Source organism: Vitis riparia, chromosome 10 (genome assembly GCF_004353265.1).
Source record: "Vitis riparia cultivar Riparia Gloire de Montpellier isolate 1030 chromosome 10, EGFV_Vit.rip_1.0, whole genome shotgun sequence".
In the NCBI taxonomy this organism is placed as follows: domain Eukaryota; kingdom Viridiplantae; phylum Streptophyta; class Magnoliopsida; order Vitales; family Vitaceae; genus Vitis; species Vitis riparia.
This window is the reverse complement of record NC_048440.1, coordinates 20,600,353-20,613,570: the sequence shown is the minus strand read 5'-3', so window position 1 is coordinate 20,613,570 and position 13,218 is coordinate 20,600,353. Positions and strand designations below refer to the sequence as shown.

At 37.1% G+C, this 13,218-nt stretch overlaps 3 protein-coding genes across 3 annotated transcripts; 1 reads left to right on the top strand and 2 right to left on the bottom strand.

Moving 5' to 3' along the window:
* Nucleotides 1-2,717: 2,717 nt before the first annotated feature.
* On the bottom strand, nucleotides 2,718-3,969 carry LOC117924243 (cellulose synthase-like protein E1). The gene is made up of 2 exons (XM_034842834.1): nucleotides 3,670-3,969; nucleotides 2,718-3,336 (listed from the first exon to the last, which is right to left on the bottom strand). The coding sequence occupies exons 1-2, from the start codon at nucleotides 3,720-3,722 to the stop codon at nucleotides 2,796-2,798; spliced, it is 594 nt and encodes a 197-aa protein (XP_034698725.1). The 5' UTR covers nucleotides 3,723-3,969; the 3' UTR covers nucleotides 2,718-2,795.
* A 2,049-nt stretch (nucleotides 3,970-6,018) lies between these two features.
* LOC117923017 (cellulose synthase-like protein E6) lies at nucleotides 6,019-9,484 on the bottom strand. Its single transcript, XM_034841280.1, has 8 exons — nucleotides 9,186-9,484; nucleotides 8,785-9,109; nucleotides 8,089-8,229; nucleotides 7,835-7,966; nucleotides 7,540-7,752; nucleotides 7,208-7,435; nucleotides 6,759-7,106; nucleotides 6,019-6,675 (listed from the first exon to the last, which is right to left on the bottom strand). The coding sequence occupies exons 1-8, from the start codon at nucleotides 9,482-9,484 to the stop codon at nucleotides 6,130-6,132; spliced, it is 2,232 nt and encodes a 743-aa protein (XP_034697171.1). The 3' UTR covers nucleotides 6,019-6,129.
* A 712-nt stretch (nucleotides 9,485-10,196) lies between these two features.
* LOC117923941 (WEB family protein At1g12150-like) lies at nucleotides 10,197-13,121 on the top strand. The gene is made up of 3 exons (XM_034842448.1): nucleotides 10,197-10,337; nucleotides 10,702-10,902; nucleotides 11,100-13,121. The coding sequence occupies exons 2-3, from the start codon at nucleotides 10,723-10,725 to the stop codon at nucleotides 12,711-12,713; spliced, it is 1,794 nt and encodes a 597-aa protein (XP_034698339.1). The 5' UTR covers nucleotides 10,197-10,337; nucleotides 10,702-10,722; the 3' UTR covers nucleotides 12,714-13,121.
* The last annotated feature ends 97 nt before the right edge of the window (nucleotides 13,122-13,218 follow it).

Below are 13,218 nucleotides of genomic sequence, written 5' to 3'. Positions count from 1 at the left end.
AGGTTGATAATTTTGGGTAAAATTTTTAATTGTCCCCTAACTCAGTTTTTCAATTCCTCTTTGGATTACTTAACTTTAAAGATTAAGACTTTCTTAAGAGGTAGTCGAGTGTGTGGTGATTGAATGTGAATCAACCCTGTTTTTCATCTTTAAAAGAGTTAAGAAAGTTGGACGAAATGTTTTTTGATGAAAGACTTTTGTTCTCCTGTTCTGAGATCGATATAGGTGCAGAGGTAGATTGATCTAACTAACCTATTTTTAAGACCAATTTTCAGCCCTTGGATTAAGGGTTTTATTCTTATTTAAAACCAAATTTCTCCCATTTCTAGAGATGGTGACTGCAGCAGCTGTGAAAGAGTCCTTCTTTCCTCACCATTTTGAGGGTGTTTGCCTCATAAGAAAATCTTGTAAGTTTTCCAAGAATTTTTTTTAAATGGATTTTTTGAAAATGAATATGGGTTGATTTATGAAACATTCATATCTCATTCTCTTAATTTTGTACAAAAACCCATTTTCTTCTTGTGTGAATTCAAGAAGAGACCGATATCGAGCTTGGTGTGGACTCCAAGTGTGCTCCGGAAGAAGAAGGTAAGAAGTTGAAAGTGAAGGTACTAGTCTAATGATCTAGGAAGGATTGGTTGACTTGAATTATGTAAAACCTTGTATTCAATATTTATTCTTCATAGTGAATGTTTTCGATCAATTATAGACCTGTGGTTTTTTTTATCTCTCTAGAGGTTTTTCATGTAAATTTATGGTGTCTCATTGTCTCTCTTTCTTTTCTTAGCATCAATTTTCAGTTTCAGCAATTTATTATAATTTTGATTGTCTATTATTTGATTGAATGGTGAAGAGAAATGACTATGAATCATCTTTGAAGCTGTTTATGATTGTTGATCATTGATATTTTGAGATATATTGATCTTGTTAATTTTGATTATAATTTAGTTTAAGTTGATTTTGAGTTTGGGAATGTTAGATCATGTGTATCTGAATTGTATTTTAATATTGTTACGGATTGTTTTTATATTCATATATATATATATATATCTGTGATTTATAATTTGTATTTTTGAGATTGTGTGTAGAAAAAATATATTTAAAAATTTTTAAAGTTTTTTAATTTGAGTTGAGATTTTTTTTAATAGGTCAAAAACACCTATTCATGCCATTTAGCTGTATTCCAAGATTCACCTATTCAACATCATTTTCCCTCTCTCCCTCCTTGCATATAAAGCAAAGAGCCCACGTTTGCAATCATTTCAAAGCATCAAATCAGTCGTCAATCGAAATTTTTTTGTTGGGTTACATAATTCCCTCCATTTACAGCTTTGTATCTGTTTTTTTGCAACCCCACTAAGTCAAAGCCATGTTTCTTCAGTTTTCCTTACAAAGAAAGGTTAAAAAACAACACCCAGAAGATGATCACCGTGCGTCTGCTGGGTCCAGGGTTTTGAGTTTTTTGGCTATTGCATGTGGGCCTGTAGGGTTGGTTGTCGAGACAGTGGAATGGCTGTTGTTTGTAACTCGTACAAGACTAAAAACAAAAGACGCGTGAAACAGTACCAATGATGTCATAGACTTGTCTCTCTGACAAAATAAATAAATCTTCTTGAGAGCAATTCTTAATTAAATTGATTCCGTGCAGTTGGTGGCAATATTTTTTGGGGTAGTCGATAGAGAAATTTTGGGTGAGACCGTGAGAGAAGTGTGGAAGCCTTCTTGGCTTCCTATTTATTTATTTAGTTATTTATTCTTGGATTCTTGGTGGGCATTTAGAGGTCTTGGAGATTGGTACATGTAAATTGGGAGCCCCGTGTTGTGATACTTCCCTTATTGTATGTCCTTTTGGGATGTGGCTTAATTGATTTCCAATCAGTTCTGTGATCTCTCTCTGGCTTTTGGCAGTTGAGCCTGCAGTTAATTAATGGTGATTCAGAGTGGTGTAAGAGGGTTATTGATTAATGTGTACCTGCATGTCAGTGATGATTTAATTTCTGAAGAAAGTATATGTGCCATTATCTCTAATATAGCTAAATAGGTGAATCACACTCGCAGATGGAAAGGGCTTTGCTCACTGGCAAAATCATTCTGGCAAGGCACAAGGGCAAAACACCTCTAATTTTGTTTCAAAGAGATGAAGATAGCCATCTTTGCCCATTGCTTCTGTCTTTCTCTGACCATCATGTGATCAGCTTATATAAATAGTATGGTTTGCATTCTTCATTTTCTTGTTGTTATGGTCAAAACTTTACTTTGCCAGTCACGGGACACTTCAAATGGCATCAATCAAAGAAAGGAGTAAAAACAAATTATCCCATCGGAGCCCACCCACTTTCCTCTTGTAAATGACCCAAGCACAAACAGAACAAGCACCCACAAAGATTTGATCCTTTTCAGCCCTTGTTTCAAACAGAGGAAGAGAAACATCTCTCTAGCTCTCTCATACTCTCCCTCTGCTGTCTCATCCATTACCTTACATAGTTCTATCGGCCCACTGCATCCTTAAAATGCAAGAATGTTTCTAACAAGGAGACAAGGGATATTCAAGGATTAAGCATGCTCTTCATGCACAAACAGAGTTCATGTCCTCATTCTTTTTTCTTTTACCTAAAAATTTGCAATTTCTGGACTCTTGACACCCTGACGAACAGAGGTTTAAGCAAGAGACTTGTAACAAATTAAAATGTGTACATGATTAATATCTGAGCCTTTATACCTGCAAAAACATATACTATCCATGATTGAAAGTTGAAATTGCATCAATCATACATATATAACAGTTCTTCAGAGCCTTATATAAGACTTATAAAGTTGCGGTAAAGAGACTTCTTACTGATACAGTAAACTAATACAAGGCTATTGAACAGGCCAACAGCGCTAAAGAAACTGATTTGTATGTGACAGAGGTTGGGCATGGCGCCCTTGTCCTTGCGGAAAAAGAGCCCTTGGTATACAGGCAGATTGATGAGAACAAGAACCCCACATAAGATAATCTGCAGAGCTAATGACTCTAAAGCTTTAATTTGAATATCCACAACCACCCTCTCTACACAAAAAGCAAAACTGAACAGATTGAGCATCGCAAGTGTTGCTAAAATGGTAAACATTGGTGAAGGAGAGCCAAACTCCATGATTTCTTGTTTGTATCTTCGAGACACATCTTCATCATACACCTTTGCAGTGACAGCAAAAATGGTCTCAACAAAGCCTAGTATCCTCAAGATCGTATCGAGGAAGCCAAAGAAGTAGGAAGTTGTCCTTCTGAACATCCGTATTCTTTGATCATTCCACCAACCTTGGATTGTGCCATCAAGCCAAAGAAACTCACCTAAGCTGTAAACAAGTAACATAATTCATTGCTGGGAACAAAATAGAATTTCAATTGTTCGGGTACAGCAAAGTATCATGCCAGGACTTCTCTTTTCTAAAATAGAAGAAGAAAATCTCACAGTTTATTTATTTATTTATTTTTTTGAAGTATTTAGGAAAATTCATCATGTTCAGAAACTAAATTTATTGAAAACAATTTGAGAAATTTTGCTAGCTAGTGATCATACACTATGGAACTATGTAGCCTGTGCTTGACATCAAGTATTTTGCAGTTCTGTACCACTCTTAAAGTTTTTAAGTTAGGAACTATTCGTTTCAACGATGTAATGTTCATACCTCTGGAAACAAGGAGATGCCTCCAAGGAGACAAAGGTATGGGACGGCAACATAGTATAGCATAGCCAAGTAGTATGCAGCCCGCAGATTATAGATAGAGTATGAGAGTTGAAGTTTCAGAGGCACCTTTTTGTATCCAAATATAAGTGGACAGTGCCTTGAGAGGAAGATCTGAAGGTTGCCTTCAGACCATCTCTTATGTTGTACTAGTGACTGCAACAGTGTTGTGGGCGCAACACCCAAGAAGCCCTTCCTTTCTGGATTGAAATACATGGATTTCCAACCTCTACATTGTATTGATAATCCTGTAATAGTGTCTTCCACTACACAGTCATACTTCAAACCCATCTGCAATTCAACATAAAGATTAAGTTTTTGAGGTTAAGAAAAAGGAAAAAACTTCATAGGAAATTCATGAGGCAGAGACAGAAGAACAAGTCTATCGATATTTTTTTTCAAAATATTCCTCAATATATCTCCAATAAATCCGTAATTATCGATATTTTCATCATTGGTTATATATTTAAATATAAAGTAATAATAAAAACTTTTACATTTCAATGATATAGAATATACTAAAGAAATTAGAGTAGTGTCATATCCAAATTCGCCTAAAAATTACTCTAAAAAAAGCTCATGTCACCTTCAAAAGGTAAGAGAAGGTCCCACAATTTCTTTTTTTTTTTCAAAACACACGTAATAGATCCAAGAAAATATTAAAAGTCACAGTGCTTTTAAAAATTATTTTTAATATAAAATAAACGTTTTAAAAAAAATTAAACATATGAAATTTTAAAAATATTTCAAATATTTTTTAGAGAAGTATTTGATATATGATTCTCTAAAAAAAATATTTATAGAAAAAAAGCTTTTATTAAAAATACTTTAAATAAAAATATTGTAAACACACTATAAATTAATTTTTTTTCTTTGGTGTATTGTGTAGAAAGACCAATAAATGACAGCACATGGGGATTTTTAAACGTTGGAGATTTTGTGGAGAAATCAAAACTTTTATTATAAGCTAAATTTGTCATAATTATTCAAAACAAATGGTCTTCTTTTTCTGTGCTATCTCTGCCCCTCTCCATTTCCCACGCTACATCTCAGTTTCAAATCACCTTCATACGACACTAAGGGGTAATATTGACTTTTCACATCAATTTTGTAATAACCCTAACATGAGCTAAGGGAATTAGCCACATCAATAATGGGATTAAATCTCAGTATTGATGGTGGAAATACAATTTTACCCAAAAAAAAAAGAAAGTATTTTTAAATTAAATGTCATTAAAAAAATAAACAGATAGGATGATGATTCTAGTTTCTGATTTAACCTTAGTGGACAAAACTTATATTATTTTACCTAGTTGTATGAGAATCAAAAAACTTCTATCCAAGTTCTAACACAATGAATTCACTTTAAAAATGAATATCTTTAATTTTAATCTTTATATTGGATATGCAAACTATCCATGTTACATAGGCTTTGAGACTTAGGTTGTCACAAATTTCTACTATATCATAGTTTAACTACCATTTTTGTTTTGGCAGGTAGACCTTCAATTTCAAAGTATTGAAGAAGAAGAAGAAGAAGAAGAAGAGGAACAACCCTAATTTTTCTTTTGTTTTCTCTATATCATGTTTGCATTAGAAAATCAAGCTCTATAAAATAAGTTGATGGGTGGTTTCTCCATTGGTGCTAAGGACGAATTCTTAATTATTGGCTTTTGTATATACAAATAAAGATTTCATTACAAGCAATCTTTAGGTTGATCTGTCGTCCTTTTCATATATAAACATCCATCTTGTTTTTTGTTGAAACAGAAACTTTGGGTTGCATGATTGTGGATTTTCCTCATGCATTTACAAATGGGCCTCTTGGGGTCAAGCTTTGTGATGTGGGTTCGCTCTATGGGTCTTTCAATTAGTTCAGGAAATTGATTCTGACACTCAGGTTTATGGTCAAAGCTGCACCTGGCCGGCCCCATCACTGTTAAACTCGAATGGCATCAATGGACAGAAAGGATGAAAACAAGATTTGGCCCTTTTCAGCCCTTGTTTCAAAGAGAGGAAGGCAAGACATCCCTCTACCTCTCATACGCTCTCTCCTATGCTGTCTCATGCATTACCTTACATAGTTCTAACTTCTACCAACCAACTGCCTACTGCTTCATTCAAATGCAAGAATATTTCTAACAAGGAGGCTTTGAATATTCAAGGTTTAAGCATCCTCCTCATGCACTGAGTTCACGTCCTCACTCTTCTTTTATCCTTTCACATTAAATTTGCAATTTGTGGATTCTCTAGTGACAAATTGATGTACAGGGTTTAAGCAAGAGGTTCTTGTAACAAATTAAAATGCATCTGAGCCTTTATACGTGGATAAGCATATACTTACAACTGTTGAAACTTCATATATAGTTGTGGCAAAGAGACTTTGCTTAGTGATACAGTAGTTTAATACAAGACTATTGAACAGGCCAACAGCGCTAAAGAAATCGATTTATATGTGACAGAGGTTGGCATGGCTCCCTTGTCCTTGCGGAAAAAGAGCCCTTGGTATACAGGCAGGTTTATGAGAACAAGAAGCCCACATAAGATAATCTGCAGAGCTAATGACTCTAAAGCTTTAATTTGAATATCCACAACCACCCTCTTTACACAGGAAACAAAACTGAACAGATTGAGCATTGCAAGTGTGGATATAATGGTAAACATTGGTGAAGGACAGCCAAACTCCATGACTTCTTGCTCGTATCTTCGAGACACATCTTCATCAGACACCTTTGCAGTAACTACAAAAGTGTTCTCAGCAAAGCCTAGTAGCTTCAAGATTGTATCAAGGAAGGCAAAGAAATAGGAAGTTGTCCTTCTAAACAGCCATACTCTTTGGTCATTCCACCAACCTTGGATTGTGCCATCAAACCAAAGAAACTCCCCCAAGCTGTATGCATACTTGGCGATAATGACATAGGCAAAGGGCAGGACCCACAGGCTCCATATCTGATAACAGTGATGGGCTTGTGATTAATTGATGAATAATTCAGTGCTGGGAAGTATCTGTTTCTATTAAAAAAAACTCGTACCTCTGGGAACAAAGAGATGCCGCCAACGACAGAAAGTGATGGGACGGCAACATAGTATAGTGTAGCCATGCAATTTGGAGCCCACAGAAAATAGGGAGAGTAGGAGAATTGAAGTTTCAGAGGAATCTTTTTATGTCCATATATAAAGGGACAGTACATTGAGAGAAATATCTGAAACTGGCCTTCAGACCATCTCTTATGTTGTCCCAGTGACTGCAACAGCGTTGTGGGAGCAACACCCAAGAAGCCCTGCCTTTCTGGATTGAAATACATGGATTTCCAACCTCTACATTGTATTGAGAATCCTGTGATCATGTCTTCCACTGCACAATCATACTTCAAACCCATCTGCAAATCATCATATATATGAAGTTTTTTGCCTGAAGAAAAAACTTACAACCAGGACAGTCGTGTGTGTGTGTGTGTGTGAGAGAGAGAGAGAGAGCAACCTCCTCCTTTCCCCATTGGGTGTTCTCTTCATAGGTACAGCTTGCAAGGACCTTGCATGATTCTTCTAATACACTTGCATTTTCTCTCGTCTTTCTTTCATTCTCCCTCTTCCATTCTGTCTCACATCCCTTGCTATATTTCATTCCACACAGTGTCTCTCTCCTATGAAAGCATCCACTGCCAATATAGCAAGGCCCTCCGTTTGCATCAAGAGCTGCTAGCTCCACCTTTTTCACCAGCCATTCCAAAAAACAATAAAAAAGCTATAAGAAATTATCTTCTCCATTAGTGTTGCAGTAATGAATATTATAGCATTCTTTCTTGTACCTACCTCATTAATCACCCTAAAGCAGGTGCCATATAAATCATTCCTAGTAAGATTATCGTAACACTGTGGAAACTGGACATAAGCAATTTCATGGCCCTTCTCTTCATCCATGAAAAAACACAGAGCATCTCTCACTGATTCTGAATTGTTGGAGTACATGTCACAGTCCACATTAAGAATAATGGAACCATTGCTTATCTTTGATGACACCCTTATCTGTTCAACAAAATCAGAGTCACCTACATTAAGAGAATTGGCAGAGGTTCACTGGAGGTAAGCTGAAGTCATTTAAGCTTACGAGTGCATTCATGGCTCCAGCTTTAAAATTGTGATGGTATTGGGGTCTCTTCTCACGGGACAAGTATACTAGAGTTGGCAAAGGTTGTCCTTCAGAGTCCACAGCCTTGGGGTCTCTCCCATCAATCACCATCTGTTATTTTATATCAGATTAGTAGAAGATGAATCAAAGATAAAGATGGAGAAAAACCAAGTAGAGATGTTTTGATTTTGAAGAAGAATTGAAAAAAATAAACGAGTAAAGGCAATAACTACCTGAAGAATGGACTGATGATCATGCCGTGTCGAAACACTGTTCCACTCCAGAAATCCCTTGTGCTCTTTTTTTGTTTCTTCTGCTATTCTGCCAAGGCTAGTGGTGGTTTCAATTCTATTCCTCATGTCTTCATACATTTTCTATTATGAGAAAAGGAATAGAACTTCTTAATCAAATGTAGAAAACCTATAAAATTTAACATTGGAGCAATAGTAGCTAATTATATATACCATGAAAAGATGAAAAATTCATCACAATAGGAATAGACTTTGCAATATTTTAAGTGAGAAATCATTTTTTATGTTCACAAGTTGACGAATTTTCCTCTTTGGGGTCAATACCACATGCCATTGTAGACTGTTCTGAATGTTTTCTTCGATTCCGATCTCTCAAATAAATATCAGAATCCATTCATTATTATCTTTGACGTCAAAACTTTCTGGAAAAAATGCAACAATTTTGTAGTGGGCCAGAGTAATAATGCAGAGTGTTTGAGACTGTTGGGTCTCTGTCTTATCTTAAATAGCAAACAATTAATTTATTCATTAAAACGACAGATGTCCTTCATACTACTGCATGAGGCTCTCTTCCAACTCAATTATTTTCCTTTAACCATTATTGGGGTGTTCAAATGGCAATTAATCTTAACCTAAAATTCAAAGAATCCAAAGAAAAAGAAACAGAGAAAGCTTTACCTTGATGGAAAACCACTCCTGAGCCATGAGAGGATTGCTATCGTGGGGTTCAGGAGATGTGGAAAAATAAGCAGCTGGTGACCTTGGTTCTATACTGAACTTCCTGCAAAATGGTAGCCAATGCTTTGAGAAGCGAGAGGCCTCTAACAGAGCATAGAAGGTCAGGTCTGAGCCTCCATCATCAGAGAGATAGACACTTGGTTTATGTGATGGGTAGTTATAAGCCATGACTGATAAAACCGTGTTGATGACCATGATGGGCGGCTCTATTCTTGGGTCCGCAGTGCAAACAAATATGTCTATGCCCGGCAAAACCTTCTCATATCTGAAATGAAATTTCAGAATAAGCCATTAGCAAGTGAAGATAGAAGCAAGAAGAGGGAGAGAAAGGTTGAAAAGACCTCTGAGAGAGCCTGTCTTTGAAGGTGTAACGATAGACGAGGTTCCATCTAACAAATTGAGTGAGAAACCAGTAGAAACTGAACCACAACTCAGATAAAAACAACCCCGTCCAAGCCCATCTTCTTAGCACTTGTGCGCTTGCAGGTGGGAAATGAACCACCCTGTAAACACAGATAAAAATAATACCCACAAACACTGATGCTGCATAGCATCTGAACAGGATACGACCCTTTGCAACCTTGGTTTCAAAGAGAGGAAGATAGCCATCTTTGCCCATTTCTTCTCTGCCTTTATCCATTCATTTCCATGACCTTATAGAGACATGATTTAACAATTGTCATTGGATTGGTGGGAGGATATCATTTGTCAAATACCAACTGCCCTCCTTCACATTTACAGCCCCTTGGATGTTACACTTTGTCGTCGTGCTTAAGGGTGTCACAATGGGTGAACAGGCCAATGATTTTTTTTATTTTTTTTTGGGTATTTAAGTATGTAACTAAGAAAAAACTATATTATTATATATATTTATGTTGGAAATTAATTTCAGAAAAAGCTCACGTCACGTTTCAAATATAAGAGAAGGTCCCCCACAATTTCGTTCAAATTTAAAAACTTTAAAAAAAAAATCCAAAAATAATATTAAATTAATTTTCCCAACTTTTTTTTTTTTCTTGTACGGTGTAGAAAGACCTAAATGACTGCACCAGAGGGATTTTAGCAACATTTGGAGAGAATCGAGGAGAAATCAAAACTTTTATTAAAAGCTAAATTTGTCATAATTATTCAAAACTAACGGCCCTCTCTTCTGTGCCATCTCTGCCCCTCTCCGGTAACCCACAAAAATTTCAGTTTCAACTACCCTCTTTATGACATCAAAGGGGTAATCTTGACTTTTCACATTGATTTCAACTGTACAAAAGTTGAACTACCACCTCTTTTTTTGCGGGTAATTATTTGCCAAATACAATCAAATATTGAAGAAGAAGAGGAGCAACCCTCTCTTTGCCTTCTGGTTTCGCTGTACATTAGAAAATCAAACTTTAGAAAACAGTAGATGGTTGTTTCTCCATTGATACCAATGTTGAATTCTTGATTCTTGGCTTTTACTTATACAAATAAGGATTTCATCACAAGCCATCTTTAGGAAGGTTTGGCCTTTGTTCTTTTTTTTTTTCTTTTTTTTTTTTTTCTTGTGAAGTTTGATTTAATCCTATTGTTTGCCGCTTTCTTCCAATGTTAATTACGTATGGTTTCTGCATTTTTCTTCTGATATCTGAAGATGGGTTTTGTTCGTTCATAAACTTGAAGTTTTAGATTGCATGGATATGGATTTTTCTCCAGCAGTTCCATACGGGGTTGTTGGGGCCAAGTTTTGTGATGTTCTTAGGAGATTTCTCTTCATGGGTCTTTCATTTAATTCAGGAAATTGATGCTGATACGATGTGTTTTCCATGAGAAGTTACGGAAAATTTCTGTCTCAGGTTTGATGTGTTCTTCTGATTGATGTTGCAGGTAGGTGAATTGGAGAAGGCAATGGTAATAACAAGCATGAAAGGTCGAGCAAGTGAGGAGAGCTCTCCACGAACGGAAGTGGGAGAGATAGATACAAGGGCGCCATTCCAATCTGTCAAAGCTGCTGTCAACTTATTCGGTGAAGTGGCCGTCCCCAGGGACGAAAAGCCTGTTGTTAGGAGGTCAAGACTTTCCATGGATGTAAGTTCAATGCCATGTCCTTTTTTCTGTTGGGGGAGACCAATCTTCTCATATAGTTTACGTTCTCTGCTGAAATGCCCTTTTATCTGAAGATATAATGCTAAATAATCAGCCATGTAGGTTGGAGAAAGAATTGGTTTTCTTTTGGACAGTTTAGTGAAACAAAGAGCTCTCATTTTCGTCTTGTTTTTGAACAGGAAATTGTACTGATGGACAAGGAAGGGGAGCTTATCTTGGCACAGAATGAACTGGGCAAGGTCAAGGAACAGCTTGAGAATGCAGAAGCTACAAAATCTCGAGCGATTTCTGATCTTGAAAAGGCCAATATAACTCTGCAGGGCTTGATGACCAAACTCAGAGCTGCAAGTGAATCCAAACAGTTGGTGATTGAGGCCACTGAAGCTCTCAAGACCCGGGCAAAGCAACTTGAAGTGGAGTCCAGAAAATCCTTGGAAATTAGTGCTGCATGGAAAGAGGAACTGGACCGGGCAACTGAGCTATACAAGATCACCATTACTGAACTTGATAATGAAAAACAAGAGCTCACAAATATTCGACAGGATTTTGATGCATCCCTGGAAGCAAAATTGGCTGCAGTCGAGCAGGAAGAGGAAGCTCAAACTGCGGACAGGATTAATACAGAGAGGATTGATGAGCTTTCAAAGGAAATCGCCACAATGAAGGAGTCACTGGCTCATGTGAAGCTTTCCTCTCGACAATCCCAACAAGAGCTAAAAAAGATGATAACAGAGAAAGATACCCTGCTACAATCTCATAGGACTGCTATGGAAGAAGTGCAGAATAAAAAGCTTTCTTTAGAGAAAGAGATTAATCCTGAAGTCACCTGTGGTCTTGAGATGATGCTGGTAGAAACAGAACAGGAGATTGCCCTTTTACAAGAGGAGATGCAAAAGGCTCCTGCTTCTGATATGGATTCTGTGAGACAACTAACTTTGGAGCTTGAAGATGCCACAAAGGAGCTGCAAGGTGTTGCAGAAGAAGAAAGCTTACTACAAAGCTTGGTGGCTTCCCTTAAGCTAGAACTGGAGACTGTGAGGGAACATATTTCTGAGTTGCAAGGGAAGGAATCAGGAAGAGAATCTGTAGCCGAGAGCATGAATGTTGAAATAGAGAAAAGCAAGTTGGAGCTAGAACAAGCTGTTTCAGAAGAAACTGATGCAACAGAGATTCCTGGGGACCTCTTCTTAACAATGGAACAGCTTTCACCAGAATCTAAAAATGCACTACGGGAAGCAGAAGAGATTAAGAAAACCGCTGAAGAGATGAAGCAAGAAGCTCAAAGAGCTCGAATTCTGGTAGAGGAAGGAGACAGAAAGCTAACACTTGCACTACAAGAAGTGGAGGAGGCAAAAGCGGCAGAGCAAATTGCTCTTGATGAGATTGCAATTCTGTCTAAAAGAGCTAATGCTGCTCGTGCTTCACAATCCGCATCTGGAGAAAAGATCAAACTCTCAGTAGAAGAGTTTGAATCTTTGAGCAGAAAAGTGGAAGTGTCTGAGAATTTGGCCATGATGAAAGAGGCAGCTGCCACGGCACAGGTGGAAGCAGTTAATGCCAGCAAAAGTGAAGCGGATAAGAGGGTTGAAGCAAGCTTGAAAGAGATTGAGGATCTGAAGACAGAAATTGAAGAGGCTACAAAAGCAGCAGAATTGGCAGAGGAAGCAAAAAAGTTAGTAGAGGATGAACTCCAGAAGTGGCATGATGAAAGAGAGGAGAGTTATGGATCATCTCCTCCCCTGATTATGGAAGATACCCCAACGTCATCAGACACGTACCCCCAGCATTCTTAGGATTCAGATGCAGAACCTGCCAGAGAGAATGGGGTCTCTCTGGGGGGCCATAGAGAGAATTTCTGTTCCAAAAGCAAACTTTTGGATCATTCCAGTGGTATATTGCATAGGCAGACAAAGCAGAATGGGGATGAATCTTCAATCAAAAAAAAAAGTGCAAATGTGAGTAGTTCAAACAAGAAATAGCATGTTCATAATATGCCCTTATATTTGTATCAGAACATTTAAAACAAGCCCTTAAGTTCTGTTGTTTCTTAGCTTCTGGTGTGGAAATGGATAGCAAGATTATATTTGGCAATATGCCCAACAATCTAAGAGTCAGGATCAGTGCATGATGACCTGAAATATTTTGGAAAATTTCATTGAAAAAATGCAAGTTATGGAGAATGTGTTTTATTGAAGAGAGATTGACAGCAATTCAAGCATGTATTTTTCTTTTCCATGACCCCTGGAATCCTCACAGGAGGTGATAATGAAATAACTAATATTGGCTTGTAATTTGCTG

What these genes read in the sequence shown, in the direction of transcription:
- LOC117924243 (XM_034842834.1), bottom strand. Translation starts at nt 3,722, where the DNA reads ATGTTGCCGTCCCATACCTTTGTCTCCTTGGAGGCATCTCCTTGTTTC. An exon ending in GCATCTCCTTGTTTCCAGAG is followed by an intron (nt 3,337 to 3,669) that starts GTATGAACATTA and finishes ACTTGTTTACAG; the next exon opens with CTTAGGTGAGTTTCTTTGGC.
- LOC117923017 (XM_034841280.1), bottom strand. Translation starts at nt 9,484, where the DNA reads ATGGATAAAGGCAGAGAAGAAATGGGCAAAGATGGCTATCTTCCTCTC. An exon ending in AAAGACAGGCTCTCTCAGAG is followed by an intron (nt 9,110 to 9,185) that starts GTCTTTTCAACC and finishes ATTTCATTTCAG; the next exon opens with ATATGAGAAGGTTTTGCCGG. An exon ending in GCTTTAGGGTGATTAATGAG is followed by an intron (nt 7,436 to 7,539) that starts GTAGGTACAAGA and finishes CTGGTGAAAAAG; the next exon opens with GTGGAGCTAGCAGCTCTTGA.
- LOC117923941 (XM_034842448.1), top strand. Translation starts at nt 10,723, where the DNA reads ATGGTAATAACAAGCATGAAAGGTCGAGCAAGTGAGGAGAGCTCTCCA. An exon ending in GGTCAAGACTTTCCATGGAT is followed by an intron (nt 10,903 to 11,099) that starts GTAAGTTCAATG and finishes GTTTTTGAACAG; the next exon opens with GAAATTGTACTGATGGACAA.